At 35.1% G+C, this 19,303-nt stretch overlaps 1 protein-coding gene across 1 annotated transcript; it reads left to right on the top strand.

Moving 5' to 3' along the window:
- The first annotated feature begins 608 nt into the window (after positions 1 to 608).
- On the top strand, positions 609 to 15,415 carry LOC131977202 (mast cell protease 2-like). Its single transcript, XM_059340402.1, has 6 exons — positions 609 to 731; positions 9,705 to 9,756; positions 12,009 to 12,156; positions 13,319 to 13,451; positions 14,278 to 14,544; positions 14,648 to 15,415. The coding sequence occupies exons 1-6, from the start codon at positions 609 to 611 to the stop codon at positions 14,816 to 14,818; spliced, it is 894 nt and encodes a 297-aa protein (XP_059196385.1). The 3' UTR covers positions 14,819 to 15,415.
- The last annotated feature ends 3,888 nt before the right edge of the window (positions 15,416 to 19,303 follow it).

The following is a 19,303-nucleotide window of genomic DNA, read 5'->3' as shown; positions in this document are numbered from 1 at the left end:
TTTTTTTGGTCATTTTGTGCCTTTTTAAAGTCATTTTGTGCCTTTTTTTGGTCATTTTGTTTCCTTTTGTGGTCATTTTGTTTCTTTTTTGTATGATCTGAACTGTGCCTGTGAGATTCTGTGAGACAACATGCATGTTAAATTGGGGGTCGCGACTCAAAAAGAGTTGAGAACTACTACATTAAACGATGGTCACCACTATGATTGCTCTTTAAAAAATGAAAACACTGTTCTTCTAACTGTTCCACATGCGGTCTTTGTTTATGTCCTCTACAAAGTTCACTGTCCTGTGTCTCCTTTGGAAAATAAATACCTCATAAGAGAGAGGAAAGGCATGAACAAATTGATTCATCACAGTCAAATACCTGCAAAGGAAATGCAATTTCATTAAAGTTGCATTGATTCCCTTTGAAGCTGAGAGTTTGTCCCCATTGTGCTCTGTCTGAACCCGACAGTGTGCTCGGACAGTCTTGGCAGCCTGCAGCAGAGCCATCAGACTGATTCTTCTCATCACTGACTGGATTAGTGTTCATGTCTGAAGCCACTTACTGGACATTAGACAGGGCTGCTGAGTGGCACATGCGCCACATTTCCCCTAAAGCCCGGCCATGCCACGCCGCAGGTATGTGGTGCCGACCGGCCAAACCCCATGTCGGGCATTCTCCGCATGCCTGCAGTCGTGCCAGACACCGGGGGACGAGGTGAAGAGGTGGACGGACGGAGGGATGATTGTGTGAATCAGAATGGATGAGAGGAAAGTTAGGACAGTAAATGAGTGAGTCTTATGATGGATAAACAGGAATGGTTATTGAATATTTTTGGAGGAAGACAATAAGAGTTACTTCCTTGGTTGGAAGTTAAACTGTGTGTGGGGACATCAGACAAAATGTCTGTTATTTCGAACCTGGTCTCACAGGAATCCGTGAAATAGCCACGGATTTGCTTAACTCAAAAAATCCGTGGAATAGCCACGGAATCACTCAAATTTTCGTGAAACTGACACGGATTTGACACGGGTTGGACCATTGTCCCCTAGTTTTTTTGTAAGTAGGCAATCAAAGATGAGGAAATTAAGTTTCTAGATCTATAGTCTAGGGTCAGAGCAAGGATATAGTGGAGGCTCAGTGTCTTTTATATATATATATATATATATATATATATATATATATATATATATATGCAAAATACCAACTTGTAAGGTTAAATAAAGCATTATTTGTGTCATTTTTTAAGGCCAACATAAATATTCAATCAATATCACTTTTAAATGTTCCAGTTGGTATTTTGCATATATATATATATATATAAAAGACACTGAGCCTCCTCTATATCCTTGCTCTGACCCTAGACTATAGATCCAGAAACTTAATTTCCTCATCTTTGATTGCCTACTTACAAAAAAACTAAGGGGAAATGGTCCAATAACTGTGCAAGATGGGCAATTTGGTGGCCATTTGATATACAAATTAGAAGGTCAAAAACTCAAAATTTCGCTTGGGAACCATTTTTTTTGGACTCAGCACCCTTGAGATATGTAAGGTAGGCCGGTTCCTGACTTGTACCCATAAATGCTCCTCACTTCTTATAGAAGGCCTTTATTCTGAAATCCGTCTAGACTCTAGACTCCCATGCTGAAATGTCCAACTTTACTGGGGGAAAAACAATCTCTCGCTTATCGCTTATTCCCTCGTTCATGACAACTATACATGTGTTATATCAAGACTTAAAGCCATACATACTTAAGTCCATGTTCTTCTATACAGTCTGTGGGCTGAACTAGGAATCATTTTTCTCTGTCTACCATCATTTCACTCCTAATGTGTGTGACATTTGTACAGGAGCATAATATTTGCGTCATTCCTGCAACTGGCAAATTGTCAAATATAGAAATATTACCAAATGTATACAAGCCATCAAAATAAAATCCAAGACTATAAAAAGATGACTTGAAAGGTGGTGGCAGCCTTAAGGGGCACAGTCCATCTTCTATATAGTTTGCTCAATTGAAGCGGGCCAAGCATATGTTGGCCAACGTCCCAGTCAACATCATGAGGTTGTCTTTGGCCCTCAGTGACTGGAAAAGACCAAAGTCAGTACGGCTTCATGCAAAGTGTTAGCGGTGCCAAAGCCTATCCACCCTGCCCCGTGAGCCCCGCTGTGTGAAGTAATTCTTCATGCCAGTGAAACCAGACAGACTCTGTGTTTTGTCACTGCATGCAAAGCGATACTCTGTCAACACAGAAGGGTTTTTTTTTTAATTCAAAGATTAACAGGTGGGCGTTCTTCTGAAAAAGCACTTTTTTCATGATCAATGTCAAAATCAAGATTTCTTTTTCCTGCTAGGTGATTTGAAATAAAGCAGGTGAGAAAGTTTTTATTGGATTAAAACCTGCAGGCTCCATCAGATAATTAGCATTTCCTCTGTCAAGGTCTGTCATCATGTCGTAGGAGAAAGAACTCGACACGAGATGGAAAACAGGATGCTAGATCCATCTGTCTGTAAGAGAACAATCTTCTACTCAAATCCTGGCTAAAACTAGGGCTTAAAAAACAAGCTGTATATAATATTTATTTTGGTCCTTCCTATAGCCGTGTATGAAAACAGATTGTGAAACAGTTACACACTGCAAAAAAGCCAACTTGTATTATTTGGCCCAAAACAGTGATTTAAGTTGGTAGAACTTGGAAATATAAATTATTGACATTTAGGGCAATAATGTAAGTTAGCACAACAAAGGAAGCCAGTTGTCTGCTCAAAAACAAGTTGGTGAGTTGTTGTTACTTATATCTTTAAGTTGGGGTTCACAACAAGGGACAATAGTTCAGATAACTCTTATTTCTTTGTTGGGAAATGCGGGAAAGCGGTTAAATTAAGTCATTAGCGAAAGCTAGCGGCTAACTGATGCTAGCGGCTAACTGATGCTAGCGGAGCTGCTTGTTACGGCTGCAAGAGTAGCCATTAGCGTATCAATGCTAACTCAAAATTGTGGTCGCAACATTAACTGACATTTCATAGCGGCGTTACAATCGTCACATTGCAGAAGTTAGCAGAAGTAAGGATTAAAAGTTAGTACAACTTACAGTTGAGTTGACAAAAATCTGAATTCAGAGTTGAGCAAACTCAAAAACAAAACTTAAAATATTAAGTTTAATTGTCCAACTTAAAATTTTATCGAAGTTTGTTGCCTTGAACTTTTGAGTTCACCCAACTTTTCTTTTTTTGCAGTGCAGTGATAATTAGACTGAAATCATTCTAGCAGAACATCTGTGTCTAGACCAGCTGCAGGGTTCAACTTCATGCAAAACTCAGCAGCATTTTCTACTTTATATGAAAAACGTATGACAGTAACACAGTGGCAGCTCATGTCACGTCCACACACAGCGCTCATCACTTCTCCAACAATCTTTAAAGGTTTTCTGGTCTTCCTGCCTCAGCACCAGACTCACTGGCTGCAGACAGGAGAACTCCAATCGATCAGACCTCTGAGGCTTTGAGATCTTGTGTTTCAAACCCAAACCAGAAGATTTTGATGCTGTTTATCAGCAATTTAGATTTGAAGAATCTTTTTTTTATTTATTTTTATTTATTGTTGTTTGCACTTAAAAAAAAACATACAATCGTTAGGAAATAACAGTACAAGAAACAGTAAAAGAAAATGCAGGAAAGATCAAAAAGCCCAAAGGGCTTATATACGCGACCCAACCTCTTAAACCTATAAGTAACTATACTTTACTTAAATTACATAGCTAGATTAATATAAAAAAAATACAAACAAAATTTAAACAAAACAAATACAAAGGTGTAAAACATCTATAGGGATTTTTTGAGCTTGGTCTTAAAAGTATTTAAAGAGGAACATGATTCTGTTTTATGATGTTTTATGTCATTCCACTGCACCTTGATAAACAAATGAGAATTTGGCAACAGAGGTCCTACAGAAAGGAATATGTAAATCATTCTTTCTTCTTGTAAGATGTGCATGATAATGAGAATTAAACTCAAAGTAACTATGGCAAAAGTTAGTAAAGATGCAGGAAGGCAAATTACTTTATACATAAGAACCCCTGTTTGATACTTATTGACCTCATAAATTGTAAGTAGTTGCAATTGTTTAAATAATGGTTTAGTTGGGGCTAAATAAGAAGAGTTAGTAGAATCTTAAAACTAACTACACCACATAATGAGATATTTGGCTCCTTTTGGATGTCAAACTTATATAGATACCTATTCTGGATCTTTTTGGTCTTTGCTCATTGCTTACATGTCAAACCTATTCTATACCCAACATAAAATGGTCTAGTTTTTACTCAGAGTACAGTTGACAGAAGGATGGGGACTCATAGATCACTGTCCAACTGTATAAACCACCTATTCTCAACCTTGGGGTCCCGACCCCAATTGGGGTCGCGAGATGATTTCTGGGGGTCGCCAAATCATTTTGTAAGTCAGCTCTGTCTCCACTGTGTTAAAATGGGGGTTTTTTTGGTCATTTTGTGTCTTTTTTAGTCATTTTGTGTCTTTATTTGGTCATTTTTTGTCTTTTATTGATCATTTTGTGTCTTTTTTAGTCATTTTGTGTCTTTATTTGGTCATTTTTTGTCTTTTATTGATCATTTTGTGTCTTTTTTAATCATTTTGTGTCTTTTTTGGGTCATTTTGTGTTTTTTTTTGGTCATTTTTTGTCTTTTATTGATCATTTTGTGGTCAATTTGTGTCTTTTTTGGTCATTTTGTTTCCTTTTTTTGGTCATTTTGTGTCTTTTTTTAGTCATTTTGTGTCTTTTTTTGGTCATTTTGTTTCTTTTTCGGGTGATCTGAACTGTGCGTATGAGATTGTGTTCAGTGAGCGGGGGTCGTGGAAAACATGCATATTAAATTGGGGGTCGCGACTCAAAAAGGTTGAGAACTACTGGTATAAACAACCTCCAGGTCACAAACTGTGAGACACTATTTGTGTATTTGTAGTGAAATGACATGCTCCCTGTTTTGCTTAATGTGAGGGATTTAACTTTAATGCATAACAGAAGGAAGAAAGTTCTTAAGACAGCTCAATTTGTGACTTTGCATTAAATTTACTCTGATAGAGAAGCGGCACCCTCTGATGGTGAAACAGCAGAGCAGATTTTAAAGTCTTGTTGCAAACTCTGGCACTCTCTGCTGAATATCATGAAGTACTGACAGTAGCAGCTGAGAATATACACTGTATGTAATGTTACACTTAATAATGTCCAAATGTAGATCTGGAAAAAAGAAAGCATAATGTATAAAACATGCATCACACATCATTTTCCTGTCACCCTGAGATTAGAAGTAGTTCAACTGTCTTTATGGTTTTATGTTGCAGTGAGTGAGTTTATACATTTTGGACTGTGCTTTAATTTGGAACAAGAGCTTCTTTATTATGCAAACACATAAAAATATGATGGTAAAACAGGTATGACAGTACAGTGGATGGCAAAGCTGAGAAAGGAAATTACAGCACAGGACACAGTTGCCACCAGCTGGTGCTTCACTGTAACTACACATAAACAAGTCAGTTTTAAGTTTTTGCAGGAGTGAAGTGAGAAAAATTATATTTGATTTCTATACACTATAGTCTTGGATACAAGACAATGGATAGGATTGTTTGCAGGGTTTATTAATTGTAATTGTAATCTGTGGTTGAGAAATTGTTTAACTAATGAACTAATTAATGAGAAATATTGAAAAGGTTCCTGAATGAGGTAGAAAAAGAAGCCCACCTACTTCTGAGATAATTGAAATTTTCCTGCATCAATTGTAGTTAATCTAAAATCCACATAATACAAAACATAAAGAAGAAAAGCCTCTGTAACATGGACATATGTAGACTGTAGTTTTGTAATATACATGGTAATTGTATTTATGTTTATAATATTTACATATATATATATATAGTAATTTACAATATACATGTATAGGTATTTATAATGTAATATAAATTGTTTATAGTATATATACATATATATATATATACACACACACAATTGTTCATTATTTCATATACATATGCATTAATATAGCTTTTACCATACTGACATGTTAATAACATAATACTAACTATCCAAGTCAAATTGATCTGTTAAGGGGTAGGACTAGATACGTTTTTTTTACTTCCTCCTACCCCCTTTCGAGCATGTAGAAAGTGTCTGTTTTTTTTACATTTTTTTTGCTTTTTTGTTTTGTTTTTTATTTATTTATTCATCTATTAATATTTAAACTTTTTTTTTTATTGCTTGCATGTTCGAAATAAAAACAAACAATCAATCAATCAATCAATCAATCAATCAATCAATCAATCAATCAATCAATCAATCAATCAATCAATCAATCAATCAATCAATCAATCAATCAATCAATCAAGTAAAAAAATATGTATTTGCAGTGAGCATAATCCAGAATCATATAATAAGTAAAAGTGGTAACTTGAACTTATACTCTAAGTACCAAAAAAGTACAATGCATTTCAAATGAGTTTATTAAGTTATTGAATTATAATTACTGATGCAGTCATGTATACATCACTTTCACATTGCAACTGGTGAAGGTGGAGCTAATTTTAATATTCACAAAACCTCTCAAGATAAGTTTAAAATAGTACTAGTCTCCTATAGCTCCTCTGCCTGCAGCTGAATTTAAGCTGTATTTAAAATAGCTCTGCTGTGTGAGAAATAATAATGAAATTAATGAGCTCTAGTTTCATAACCATGACTGTGGGAACGTAAACGTTCAAATCTGCAGCTGGAAACTGTGGTTTCCGTGGTTTTGCAGCAGCGTAGCGCATTTCAAAGAAATGTGGGTGTTTGTGTTTTCCAATTAACACGTTTACGCAGCTAAAGTTCATTTGATGTGGCTGCACAGTAGCATGCACAAATATGGAGACAACAAGGTCCAAAATTAATTAAATCAAGAGAATTAAAGTGGATTCATGCAGAATAAGTCTGTTAATGACCGTCACTGTAATACTAAAAAAGTAATTCAGCTAACCCAGTGGTTTCTCTTGCCTACAATTAAAGTTTTGTTTTGTTTTGTTTAGTTTAGTCTCTTTTTTACCTTTGTCAATTCTGTATTTTATTGCACTTTTTGCACTTTTATGTGAAGCACTTTGGTGCGGCTCAGCCGTCTGTAAATGCACTATATAAATAAATTTGACTTTGACTTTGACTTTATGTAATTAAGTACATTTACTCAAGTAGTACTCAATCTGAAGGGGTTCATTCTGCACAATGACAACTTTTACTTTTGATACTTTTAGTGCATTTTGATGCTGATACTTTTGTACTTTTATTAAGTCAGTTTTGCATGCAGGTCTTTTTTTGTAGTGGAGTAAATTCACAGTATGGTATTAGTACTTTTACTTAAGTGAGGGATCTTAATGCTTTTTACACCACTGAACTTACCTTCCTCATGTGTTTTTATGTACAAATTATTGCATGTAATAATCTAATTCATGCATTTACTTTAAGTGATGCCTCCTCTTCACATACTTCTTGTTTTACCTCTGACTTATTCCACTGTGGTCAAGCAAAACACTGACACTATAGTCACAATATTCTTTTACACTTCCAATCCAATCCACTTTATTTATATAAAGCACAATTTTAGCAAACACAAGGTTTCCAAAGTGCTGCACAAACAATAAATACATAACACAATACAAAGAGATGTAGTAAACAATAGAACAGTAAGATGCAATAAGATAAAATAAATTAAAAATGGGATAAAAATAAATAAAATAAAATGTAAAATGTACTGCCCGCACAAAATAAAATATGCATGAATACAATAAAAACAAAAAATCATAAAATCAACATAAAATCAACACTCTACGTGGTGTTAAAAGCCAACGAGAAGAGGTGGGTTTTAAGAAGAGATTTAAAATGAGTTTTCAGTCAGTGTATTCAGAATATTAGTGTCATACTTTTGACTCTGACTGACTTTTGAGAAGTGACGCTCAAACCTGAAGCTGCAGCCTGTGGTTTAGTTTTTGGTGCATCATCACAGCAGCAAAAGACCAACAGCAGCCAGAGTTCACAGCTCAAAAGACAGATTTATGACAAAGAATTTAAATTTTTCAGTTAAACTTAGTGTTATCCAAACAATGAGAGAAGGTCTGACAATCCCAGAAATATAACATATAGATATAGATTAATCCCTTAGTGCAGTGGTGGGATGTAACTAAGTACATGTACTCAAGTACTGTACTTAAGTACAATTTTGAGGTACTTGTACTTTACTTGAGTATTTCCATTTTATGTAACTTTATACTTCTACTCCACTACATTTAGCTGACAGCTTTAGTTACTTTTCAGGTCGAGATTTAAAGCAAAAAAGTTGATTAATTTAGAGTGATTAGACTCATAACGGTATATTAAGTAGTTTAAATGAAAATTAAAAGGCTGTTTACATAAAAGCATCAATAATAAGAATGTAATAATATATTTGGAATATATAAAACAGTCTAAGTGGGTCTATTTTGCATAACAAGTACTTTTACTTTTGATACTTTAAGTGCATTTTGATGCTGATACTTTTGTACTTTTACTTCAGTAAGTTTTGAATGCAGGACTTTTACTTGTAGTGGAGTAATTTCACAGTGTGGTATTAGTACTTTTACTTAAGTAAGTGATCTGAATACTTCTTCCACCACTGGTGGTGAGTGCATGTGGTCAGTAAAGAAATGAATAGTCACGCAGCACTGACATTGTTCCAGTAAATATAAAACCTGTGGTCCATAAATGATGTGAACACCATGATGACTTTGCACACAGCCTTTACACTAAAGCAGTGGTGGAAGAAGTATTCAGATCCTTTACTTAAATGAAAGTACTAATACCACACTGTGAAATTACTCCACTACAAGTAAAAGTCCTGCATTCAAAACTTACTGAAGTAAAAGTACAAAAGTATCAGCATCAAAATGCACTTGAAGTATCAAAAGTAAAATTACTTGTTATGCAAAATAGACCCACTTAGACTGTTTTATATATTCCAAATATATTATTACATTCTTATTATTGATGCTTTTATGTAAACAGCCTTTTAATTTTCTTAAGCCAGGGCTCATTTAAACTACTTAATATACTGTTATGAGTCTAATCACTCTAAAATAATCAATTTTTTTTGCGTTAAATCTCGACCTGAAAAGTAACTAAAGCTGTCAGCTAAATGTAGTGGAGTAAAAAGTACAAGCTTTGGCTCTAAATGTAGTGGAGTAGAAGTATAAAGTTACATAAAATGGACCTCAAAATTGTACTTAAGTACAGTACTTGAGTAAATGTACTTAGTTACATCCCACCACTGCACTAAGGGATTAATCTATATCTATATGTTATATTTCTGGGATTGTCAGACCTTCTCTCATTGTTTGGATAACACTAAGTTTAACTGAAAATCATGGTGTTCACATCATTTATGTATCTGCCTCAGGACCACAGGCTTTATATTTACTGGAACAATGTCAGTGCTGCGTGACTATTCATTTCTTTTCTGACCACATGCACTCACCACCAGTGGTGGAAGAAGTATTCAGATAACTTACTTTAGTAAAAGTACTAATACCACACTGTGAAATTACTCCACTACAAGTAAAAGTCCTGCATTCAAAACTGACTGAAGTAAAAGTACAAAAGTATCAGCATCAAAATGTTCTTAAAGTATCAAAAGTAAAAGTTGTCATTGTGCAGAATGAACCTACTAAATATATCATTAGGTTATCATTATTATTGATGCATTCATGTAAGCAGTGTAAGCATTTTCATTACCTAACATACTGTTTTGTGGTTTGATTTTCAAAAAAAATCACAACAAAACAAAACACTTTAAATTTATCGTGTTGTTCCGTGTTAAATCTTGATCTGAAAAGTAACTTAAGCTGCCAGATGAATGTAGTGGAGCAAAAAGTACAAAATTTGCCTCTAAATGTAGTGGAGTAGAAGTATAAAGTTACATAAAATGGAAATACTCATGTTAAGTACAAGTACCCAGTGGTGGAATGTAACTAAGTACATTTACTCAAGTACTGTACTTAAGTACAATTTTGAGGTATTTGTACTTTACTTGAGTATTTTTATTTTATGTAACTTTATACTTATACTCCACTACATTTTGAGGTAAATATTGTACTTTTTACTCCACTACATTTAGTTGACAGCTTTAGTTACTTTACAGGTTGAGATATAACATAAAATATAAGATCAATTTAAAGTGATTAGACATATTTTTAATTAAACCTCATAACAGTATTTTAAGTAGATACAATGAGTCCTGTCTTTACTAAATTAAAACACTGGTTACATAAAAGGCACATTACAAATAATGTAATAATATATTTAGAATATATAAAACAATCTGAGTGGGTCCATTCTGCATAACGAGTACTTTTACTTTTGATACTTTAAGTACATTTTGATGCTGATACTTTTGTACTTTTACTTGAGTTAGTTTTGAATGCAGGACTTTTACTTGTAGTGGAGTCATTTCACAGTGTGGTATTAGTACTTTTACTTAAGTAAGGGATCTGAATACTTCCCCCAACACTGCAAGTACCTCAGAAGTGTACTTAAGTACAGTACTTGAGTAAATGTACTTAGTTACATTCTACCACTGCTCACCACTACGTAAATTAAAGGTTGCACTGACGCACAGAGGATGCAGCTAAAAACATCTTGGTGAACCACAGGGTCTGTCACTGAGCACACTGCTGTATATAAGGGGGACTCTACAGGTTCAGGTTGTCTCTGGCATGATGAGTTCTCTCCACACGGTTCTGCTGTTTCCTCTCCTGACATGTTTTGGACTTCACGGTAAGATCATGTTAGAGTTCGTTTTTTTTTTTTGCAGAACAGATGAGAGGAGAATAAAATCCTTTTGACTATTTATTTAAGACAATAATGAAAGAGTAAAATGATGTACATCGACCTTCTCTGTTAGCTGTAACCACCTCCCAGAAAAGGATGCCTAACTTACTTTTACACAGAGTTTTATAATATGAATGTGCAACTTTCTGATTGGTCAAAAACTGTTGGGGCAGCACTATGGTTAAACCAGGAGTGGACAACCTTTACTAACTAAAGAGCCACTGTTGGCCAAAAAAAAATGACAAAATCGCGGAATGGAGCCACAAACCTTATATTGAGCCTAAAATGAAAATTAAACAGCCTAAGAAGTCTAAATACCAACATTATTAATAGTCATACTGAGCATTTATTAATACGATTTTCAAAACTAGTCTATCTCGGGGAACTCGAAACTAAACTCAAAGTTGGCAAAATTTAAAGGTTAAGGTGATGGGCCGGAGACTTTCGTAAGCTATGAAGCACATTTTAGTTGACTTAAATGTTTTTTGTAATATGCTGGAAAAAGGCTAAACAATTTTACAACTGAGGAATACAAATAGCTTTTGGTCTACACCATTGATAAATTAACATTTTAATGTAAAAATATGTATATAATTATTTTGGTCTCAGCCACAGGGAGCCCCTGCAGGCGGCCTAAAGAGCCACATGAGGCTCTGGAGCCACGGGTTGAACACCCCTGGTTTAGACTCAGTCCACCCATTACGTTGGCACGCAGGCTATAGTCCTAGCCTCTTGGTGCTTCAGCTTCCAGTCAGCGCCCTGTGGAAGGAAAAAAGCTAACAGCACACTACTGTATCTTGTCTAGAGTTGGTCAGTATCTATCTCCACCTGGGCCCGTGGCCTTGAATTGGAGCACAAAGAGTGCTTCAGTTATTTTTTATCTTGCCCTCAAATTATGTGGCGATGTGCAAAGCGTTATCAGTATGTCCTTTCTTTCGATACTCCTTGTTTCTGTGTGCTGTGCCTGGCATATAAATATGTTTTATAAATGTGTCTATGCAGCATTCTTGCTAAAAGTCATAAAGTGATTATTGCTATTTTTCATTAATCCCTAACAATCACCACATCTGGTTATTTGTCTCCGATCTACAAACACAACAACTCATCCTTCTAATATTCTCATGTTTTCAGCACTTGGAGATGAAATCATAAATGGGACCAAGACCAAGGAGAAGTCCATGCTGTATATGGCCTCTGTGCAGAATGATGGAAGACATAAATGTGGAGGATTCCTCATTAATGAAAACTTTGTGCTGACTGCTGCACACTGTGACTTTCCGTGAGATACCTTTCAACAATATTTGATTCATGTCATTAGAAGTAAAATCAAAATAAGGCACTATTTTAGTATATTTTTAGAAATGCTACACTGTAAACAATTGTCTTATAAATTAACTGTAAAATACTGGCAGCAGGGTTGCCAGTATTCTGCTGTTAATTTTACAGTTCCTCTACTGTTATCTACAGTATGTTACTGTGATAAAACCACATACTGAATTACAGTAAAATCCTGCATTTCATTGATTTTTTTTTTTTTTTTACAGTAGACTAAATCACAGTATAGTGCTGAAGCTAGTTGCAATATTTTTGCTGTATACAATACAGTCATTTTTTTGTAAATAGAGCGTATTACTGTCTGAAAGCCAATTACTATGAATTAAGCGCTGTCTTCACTGTAACCTCAGTAATTTTAATAAACCATATACTGAATGAGTTAGTTAACCCCATAAAGCCTGAACCATTAAATAATTGCCAGAATTTGTTTTTTTTTTAAACTTGAGTGTTTATTGAACCTGCTGACAGATAATTTAAAAAAAAAATCCCAAAACAATAGGGATATATGATTCTAATTTGGATCATATTTGATACATCAGTTCTTTTTGTGCAATTTATTGCTCACAGTTTGTTTTTCTTGAACTAACAAAAACATATAAAACCCAACATTTTTAACCTTTTAAGGCTTTACTTTCTTTTAACATTTTCCTCAAACATGCAAAATATTTTTTTCCATATAACACAACATCATACATCTGCTTATATGAAGTTTTCACGCAGCAATGACTGATCCACCAGTGGAACCTGCATATAATTTTTGCTATATCTTGTATTTTTATGCAATTTGTTGCTCAGTTGTTGTTTTTTTCAACACATGTCAGGTTTTTCAGGAAAAAAATATCACACTGATGATGTATAGGTCTCAAAAACTTGTGTATCAAATATGATACACTTGGCTTTATAGGGTTAAGTAAAATACAGCCATTAAAATATCATATATTTTATGGGAAACGGCAAGCTACCTACAATTATTGCCCAGAATGCATTGTTTTCTACAGTATAATACCTTTTTGATGGAAAACAGTATGTTACTGTCACAATTTGGCTGTTTTCTAACAGCAATGTGTTACAGTGTACTAACAACATTTTAATGATTGTGCATTTAGGAAGCTTAGTGTCGTTCTTGGCACTCACGACCTCCAGAAGGTTGACGATAGGACAATGAGATACAGCGTAGAGCGATGCAAGCATCCATCTTTTGTCGATGTCGCTAAAGGGGATGACATCATGCTCCTCAAAGTAAGTAGATGCTCTATTAGCAGTCGAACGTGCAAACATGATTTTTTTTGTGCACAGTCACACATGCAGGCAAGTGCAGAACTGATATTGACTGGTCAAAGTTGACTAAACTCCATAGTGATGAGTGAACAATTCAAATTGATACATGTAAATGTATTAACCCTGTTAAGTTCTAACACTTGCAAAATATGGAACCTGGTCTCACAGAAATCCGTGAAATAGCCACGGATTCGCTTAACTCAAAATCCGTGGAATAGCCACGGAATCAATCAAATTTCCGTGAAACTGACACGGATTTTCGCTACAATGCAAGTTAAAGACAGTCATATCCCGTGGCTATTCCATGGATATTTGTTTCTATTGGTTTGTTCCAAGTCACGTGACTTTCAAGGTCCCGGCGGCCAGAACAAAAAACATGGCGGACAGTTCTCTCATTTTTAGTGAAAAAAATCAATAGTTTCTGCATAAAAATGGATTTTGATCACATTTCTAGCGAGAAATATATGTTTTATTTTCTAAATATTCACTCAGTGAATGTACATAATCACTTTGTATGTTGGAATAGCCACGGGATATGACTGTCATTAACTTGCATTGTAACGAAATCCGTTTCAGTTTTGAGACCAGGTTCTCACTATTAGTGCAGAGCAGAATTTATGGGATATCAACCTGGGTTGGAAGAACACATTTTTCTTAAAAAATGATTTTGGTTCGGGGCCAAATTCTGTTACCAGTGAAACCTTGCACCTCACTTTTGTTTTAAACAGGCGAGTATGCCAGTTTTTACCCTTTTTTAAATTTTCAATCTGTGATTTTGTGTCTCCAGCTGACTAAGAAAGCTCGACTGAACAAGCGTTTACAACCAGTTCAACTTATAAAGCCTGGGAAAAAAGTAAACAAAAAAGAGAAGTGTCGTGTGGCTGGATGGGGCTGGACAAGGACTGGTGGTAAAGTTGTCAATGTGCTGCAAGACGTGGACGTGTCTATCGTTAACCTGACAGTCTGCAAGGCAGAATGGAGTAGCATCTCAGTTAATCTTCCTGCCAATGTTACCTGTGCAGGTGGATATGGCACAAATAAAGGATTCTGTCAGGTATGTTTTTTCTGACTTTAAAATATTATACCAGCTCGTTCCCTTTTCCCAGCTCGTAGTCTTTGTAATTGAATAAAGAAATGAAGCTTCTTCCTCCTCACAGGGGGATTCTGGTGGTCCTCTGGTGTGCAGCGGGAAGGCTGTTGGTGTCGTGTCTTTCAACATGAAGAGAAACTGTGACTACCCCAATCTACCTAACGTCTATACAGATATATCTAAATACCTTCCCTGGATCAAAAAGGTTCTGAAGAAAAAAAAATGTTTAAAACCATAGAGCAAGCCTTTACTCCACTTCCACATTCACTCTGGCACAGTGGAGCCTCATGCAAAAAGCCCTGCCGTCTCTCCTACAGAGAGCAAAACACAGACTTTACAGTTGTTTAGCTGTTGTTGTTGTTGTTGTTGTTGTTGTTATTCTGTGTCTCATTGTAGTGTTGACACATCACATCTCTGTAGCTGCTGTTAGCTGTTACAGCTAACCTATTTTGTTCATTGCTTTTCTGATATTATCCTGAATTATGACTGTTTTTAAAAAAAAAATGTTTTGGAGGCTTTGGAGCAATCTGGAACCATAATTTCCTTTCGGGATTAATAAAGTTCTATTTTATCTTATCTTATCTTATAATTGTATGTGTCTTTAGGTTCATTTTGAGTCTCTTCCAGGCCTGGGAGACCTGTTCAGCAATGCATTCATGATCGTTTGTATTTAATTGTTTTTTTTTCTATTTAATTATGTTACAAAACAATTAGCGGTTTATTCCGTTTGCAGCTCTTCATTTCTTTTAAATGTCAAACTTTGGAAAGCATTTTGTGCTTATTCTTGTGGAAGGTATTGTGTTTAAGTTGCTCTGTCAGAGTTTGCTCGAATTAAAAATGAAAATAAAACTTTAATGTTAAACACTGCACTGTATTTCTTGTTATTACATGTAATTAAAGAGGCTCCAGAGCCCTGTAGGACTGAAAGGTAGCTTTTTCCTGATATATTTTCTATATCTTATGTAGAACAAAAACCCTAAAGTCAAACAACAATAACTTCGTCTGGTTCAATGAATCATTAAGAGACTGAGTAATAATGAAAGAACTGTGGCTGTCCATTAATAATGACATTTTTTTTAACTAGGGCACAAGTTTCACAAGTGTGATTGTAAAACCACTGATACTCAGAGCTGTGTCAGGAAACTGGTTTCCGTCTTCTTATTTAGTTTGTCAGAGCTCAAACACTGAGCAGAGTAAAGTAGATCCACACAACAGAAAAAAAGTTGTTGCACTTGTTTGTCTCAGAGATTTTCATCACAACCAGTGAGGTTATGAGAAGTACTGCTCCACTTCTCATCCGGCCAGATCCTCAGCCATTGCTTCATCAACACCACCAGTGTCTTTACTCCACTAGAGCAGTAGTTCTCAACCTTTTTGAGTCGCGACCCCCAATTTAACATGCATGTTGTCCGCGACCCCCGCTCACTGAACAGAATCTCACACACACAGTTCAGATCACCCAAAAAAAGAAACAAAATGACCAAAAAAAGGAAACAAAATGACCAAAAAAGACACAAATTGACCACAAAATGATCAAAAAAGACACAAAATGACCAAAAAAGACACAAAATGACCAAAAAAGACACAAGGTGAGCAAAAAAAGACACAAAATGACCACAAAATGACACAAAATGACTAAAAAGACACAAAATGACCAAAAAAATACACAAAATGACCAAAAAAGACACAAAATGACCACAAAAAGACACAAAATTACTAAAAAGACACAGAAATGACCATAAAAGACACAAAATGACCAAAAAAGACACAAGATGACCAAAATGACGTAGAAAAGAAACAAAATGACCAAAAAAAGACAAATGACGTAGAAAAGAAACAAAATGACCAAAAAAAAGACAAAATTACTAAAAAAGACAAAATGACGTAGAAAAAAGAAACAAAATGACCAAAAAAAGACAAAATGACAAAAAAAGACACAAAATGACAAAAAAAGACACAAAATGACTTCCGTCTTCTAGTTTGTCAGAGCTCAAACACTGAGCTGTGTCAACTTTAACTTTTCTTTTTTTGCAGTGTAGTGTTAATACAGAAGATTGACAACTTGTACCCAATATGCAAAAGAAATGGACCATGATCCAAGATCACATCCATATTTCAAAAGCTTTGGGCGCTGAATGTGTGATTAAGATTTTTTTAGTTCCTCCTGATGAATAATTATATATATATTTTTTTACATGAATTACATTAATATATATGTATCAGTATAAATATGATTTTTTTTAAATAAAAAAAATACAAGTTAGGGTTCTCATGTGGACAAAATTCAGTGTTGGTACTTAAGGCTCATATATGATTTAATATAATGTTATAAACAGACAGAAACAGCTTGCATTTATGTAAATCAGATATTACTACAGCATCTGGATATCTGTAAAGTGAAAAACAACTGGGTTTTACAACTGTGAGAACATCAATGCTCAAAACTGAATTTCGAAACTTCCGTGGTTTATCTAGATTGTTTTTGATTTCAAAGAAATGATGTTGTGTGTTGTGCCAACTATTTCCACACAGAATCAACCACACCTCACTGCACAAAGCTTTTTCTTATCAAATATCTTATCCTCTTTGCACGCATGCCAACTTTAGGTTTGATAATATGCAGGTTAATTCAAAAGCCACATTAATTTTCTCATGCATTAAATGTTTTATTTTCACATTTTGTATATTTAGGCATACTGTGGAACCTAAACAGTCCTTGAATTGCATAAATTGCAATTAAATAATAATATCACTATAAAAACTTTTCTTCTGGGGAAATTCTGTAAGGGCCACGGCTGCTACTGCCGGTGTGTGTACACTATGATGAGATTATTCAGAGATTTATAACAATTAATACTAGTAATGTTATGATGCTATATAATATACAAGGAGCACGCCTACAACAAGCATTCCTCTTCAAGTATTTATTAATACAGCAACCTATGACCTTTAACCTCAAAATGTGTGTGTGTGTGTGTGTGTGTGTGTGTATGTAACGTGTATCTGGAGGAGTGTGCGCGCTTACGCGTGCATTTGTGTGTGTAACGAAAACCACATAAAGTTACCTGTGTGTGTGCTAACCAACCTTGCTGGATTGCAGGCTTAAGGCACTTCCTGGTTGGCCTCGATGCTCAGGCACGGAGGTTGCCGCCTGGTTTAAGATAGCGTGTTAATCTCCTGCTATCAGTAGGATCATTCATTTTGAAAAAGCTCCTGTAGGTCATAGAAACAAATGTGGTGGTGTGGTTTGGACGACTTGTCCAGATTTGGAAAAAAAATACAGAAAATAAATCATTAAGTTAGAATAAGAGAATCAAGCATTGGCCAGAGTGACTAATTTCATCTCCAGAAGAGACACAAAATGACCAAAAAAGGCACAAGGTGAGCAAAAAAAAAGACACAAAATGACCACAAAAAGACACAAAATTACTAAAAAAGACACAAAATGACCAAAAAAATACACAAAATGATCAAAAAAGACACAAGATGAGCAAAAAAAGACACGAAATGACCACAAAAAGACACAAAATGACTAAAAAGGACACAAAATGACTAAGAAAGGATACAAAATGACCAAAAAAAGACACAAAATGACCCAAAAGACTAAAACACATTATCAGGCACGGAGGTTGCCGCCTGGTTTAAGATAGCGTGTTAATCTCCTGCTATCAGTCGGATCATTCATTTTGAAAAAGCTCCTGTAGGTCATAGAAACAAATGTGGTGGTGTGGTTTGGACGACCTGTTGTCCAGATTGGAAAAAAAAATACAGAAAATAAATCATGAATTAAGTTAGAATAAGAGAATCAAGCATTGGCCAGAGTGACTAATTTAATCTCCAGAAGAGACACAAAATGACCAAAAAAGACACAAGGTGAGCAAAAAAAGACACAAAATGACCACAAAATTACTAAAAAAGACACAAAATGACCAAAAAAATACACAAAATGATCAAAAAAGACACAAGATGAGCAAAAAAAGACACGAAATGACCACAAAAAGACACAAAATGACTAAAAAGGACACAAAATGACCAAAAAAAGACACAAAATGACGCAAAAGACTAAAACACATTATCAGGCACGGAGGTTGCCGCCTGGTTTAAGATAGCGTGTTAATCTCCTGCTTTCAGTAGGATCATTCATTTTGAAAAAGCTCCTGTAGGTCATAGAAACAAATGTGGTGGTGTGGTTTGGACGACTTGTTGTCCAGATTGGAAAAAAAATACAGAAAATAAATCATGAATTAGAGTTAGAATAAGAGAATCAAGCATTGGCCAGAGTGACTAATTTCATCTCCACACTGAAGTGAAAAGTCACTTAATGTCATATTCATAAACAAGGTCCAACAACGTCTAGAATGAAACTAAATGAAAAGACTGAAGTAAATACTGTTATGCCCCAGTCTAGGGGCCTAGAGCACAACATGAAAAGGCCCCATCTTCCCCATCTCCCAAGTAGCCACAAACAAAGATAAGTTTGAAGAATGGGTAAATATTTATTTACAAAGAGAACTTAGGTAAATACAAATATTCTTCAACTTAGGGGTGGACTAAAGCCAAAATAACAAACAAAACAATCCTATCTCAAAAATAAGAAATTTACCTGAAAAACCAAAAGATACAAAATCTTACCTCCCTACCTACTTAAACAAGAGAAAACGAGAAACAAAACCTGGCAACCCACCCTTACTGCTCAAAACAAGGGAATTAAGTCCAAAACCAC

This window comes from Centropristis striata, chromosome 9 (assembly GCF_030273125.1).
Source record: "Centropristis striata isolate RG_2023a ecotype Rhode Island chromosome 9, C.striata_1.0, whole genome shotgun sequence".
Lineage (NCBI taxonomy): Eukaryota > Metazoa > Chordata > Actinopteri > Perciformes > Serranidae > Centropristis > Centropristis striata.
This window is presented reverse-complemented; position numbering and strand designations above follow the sequence as displayed.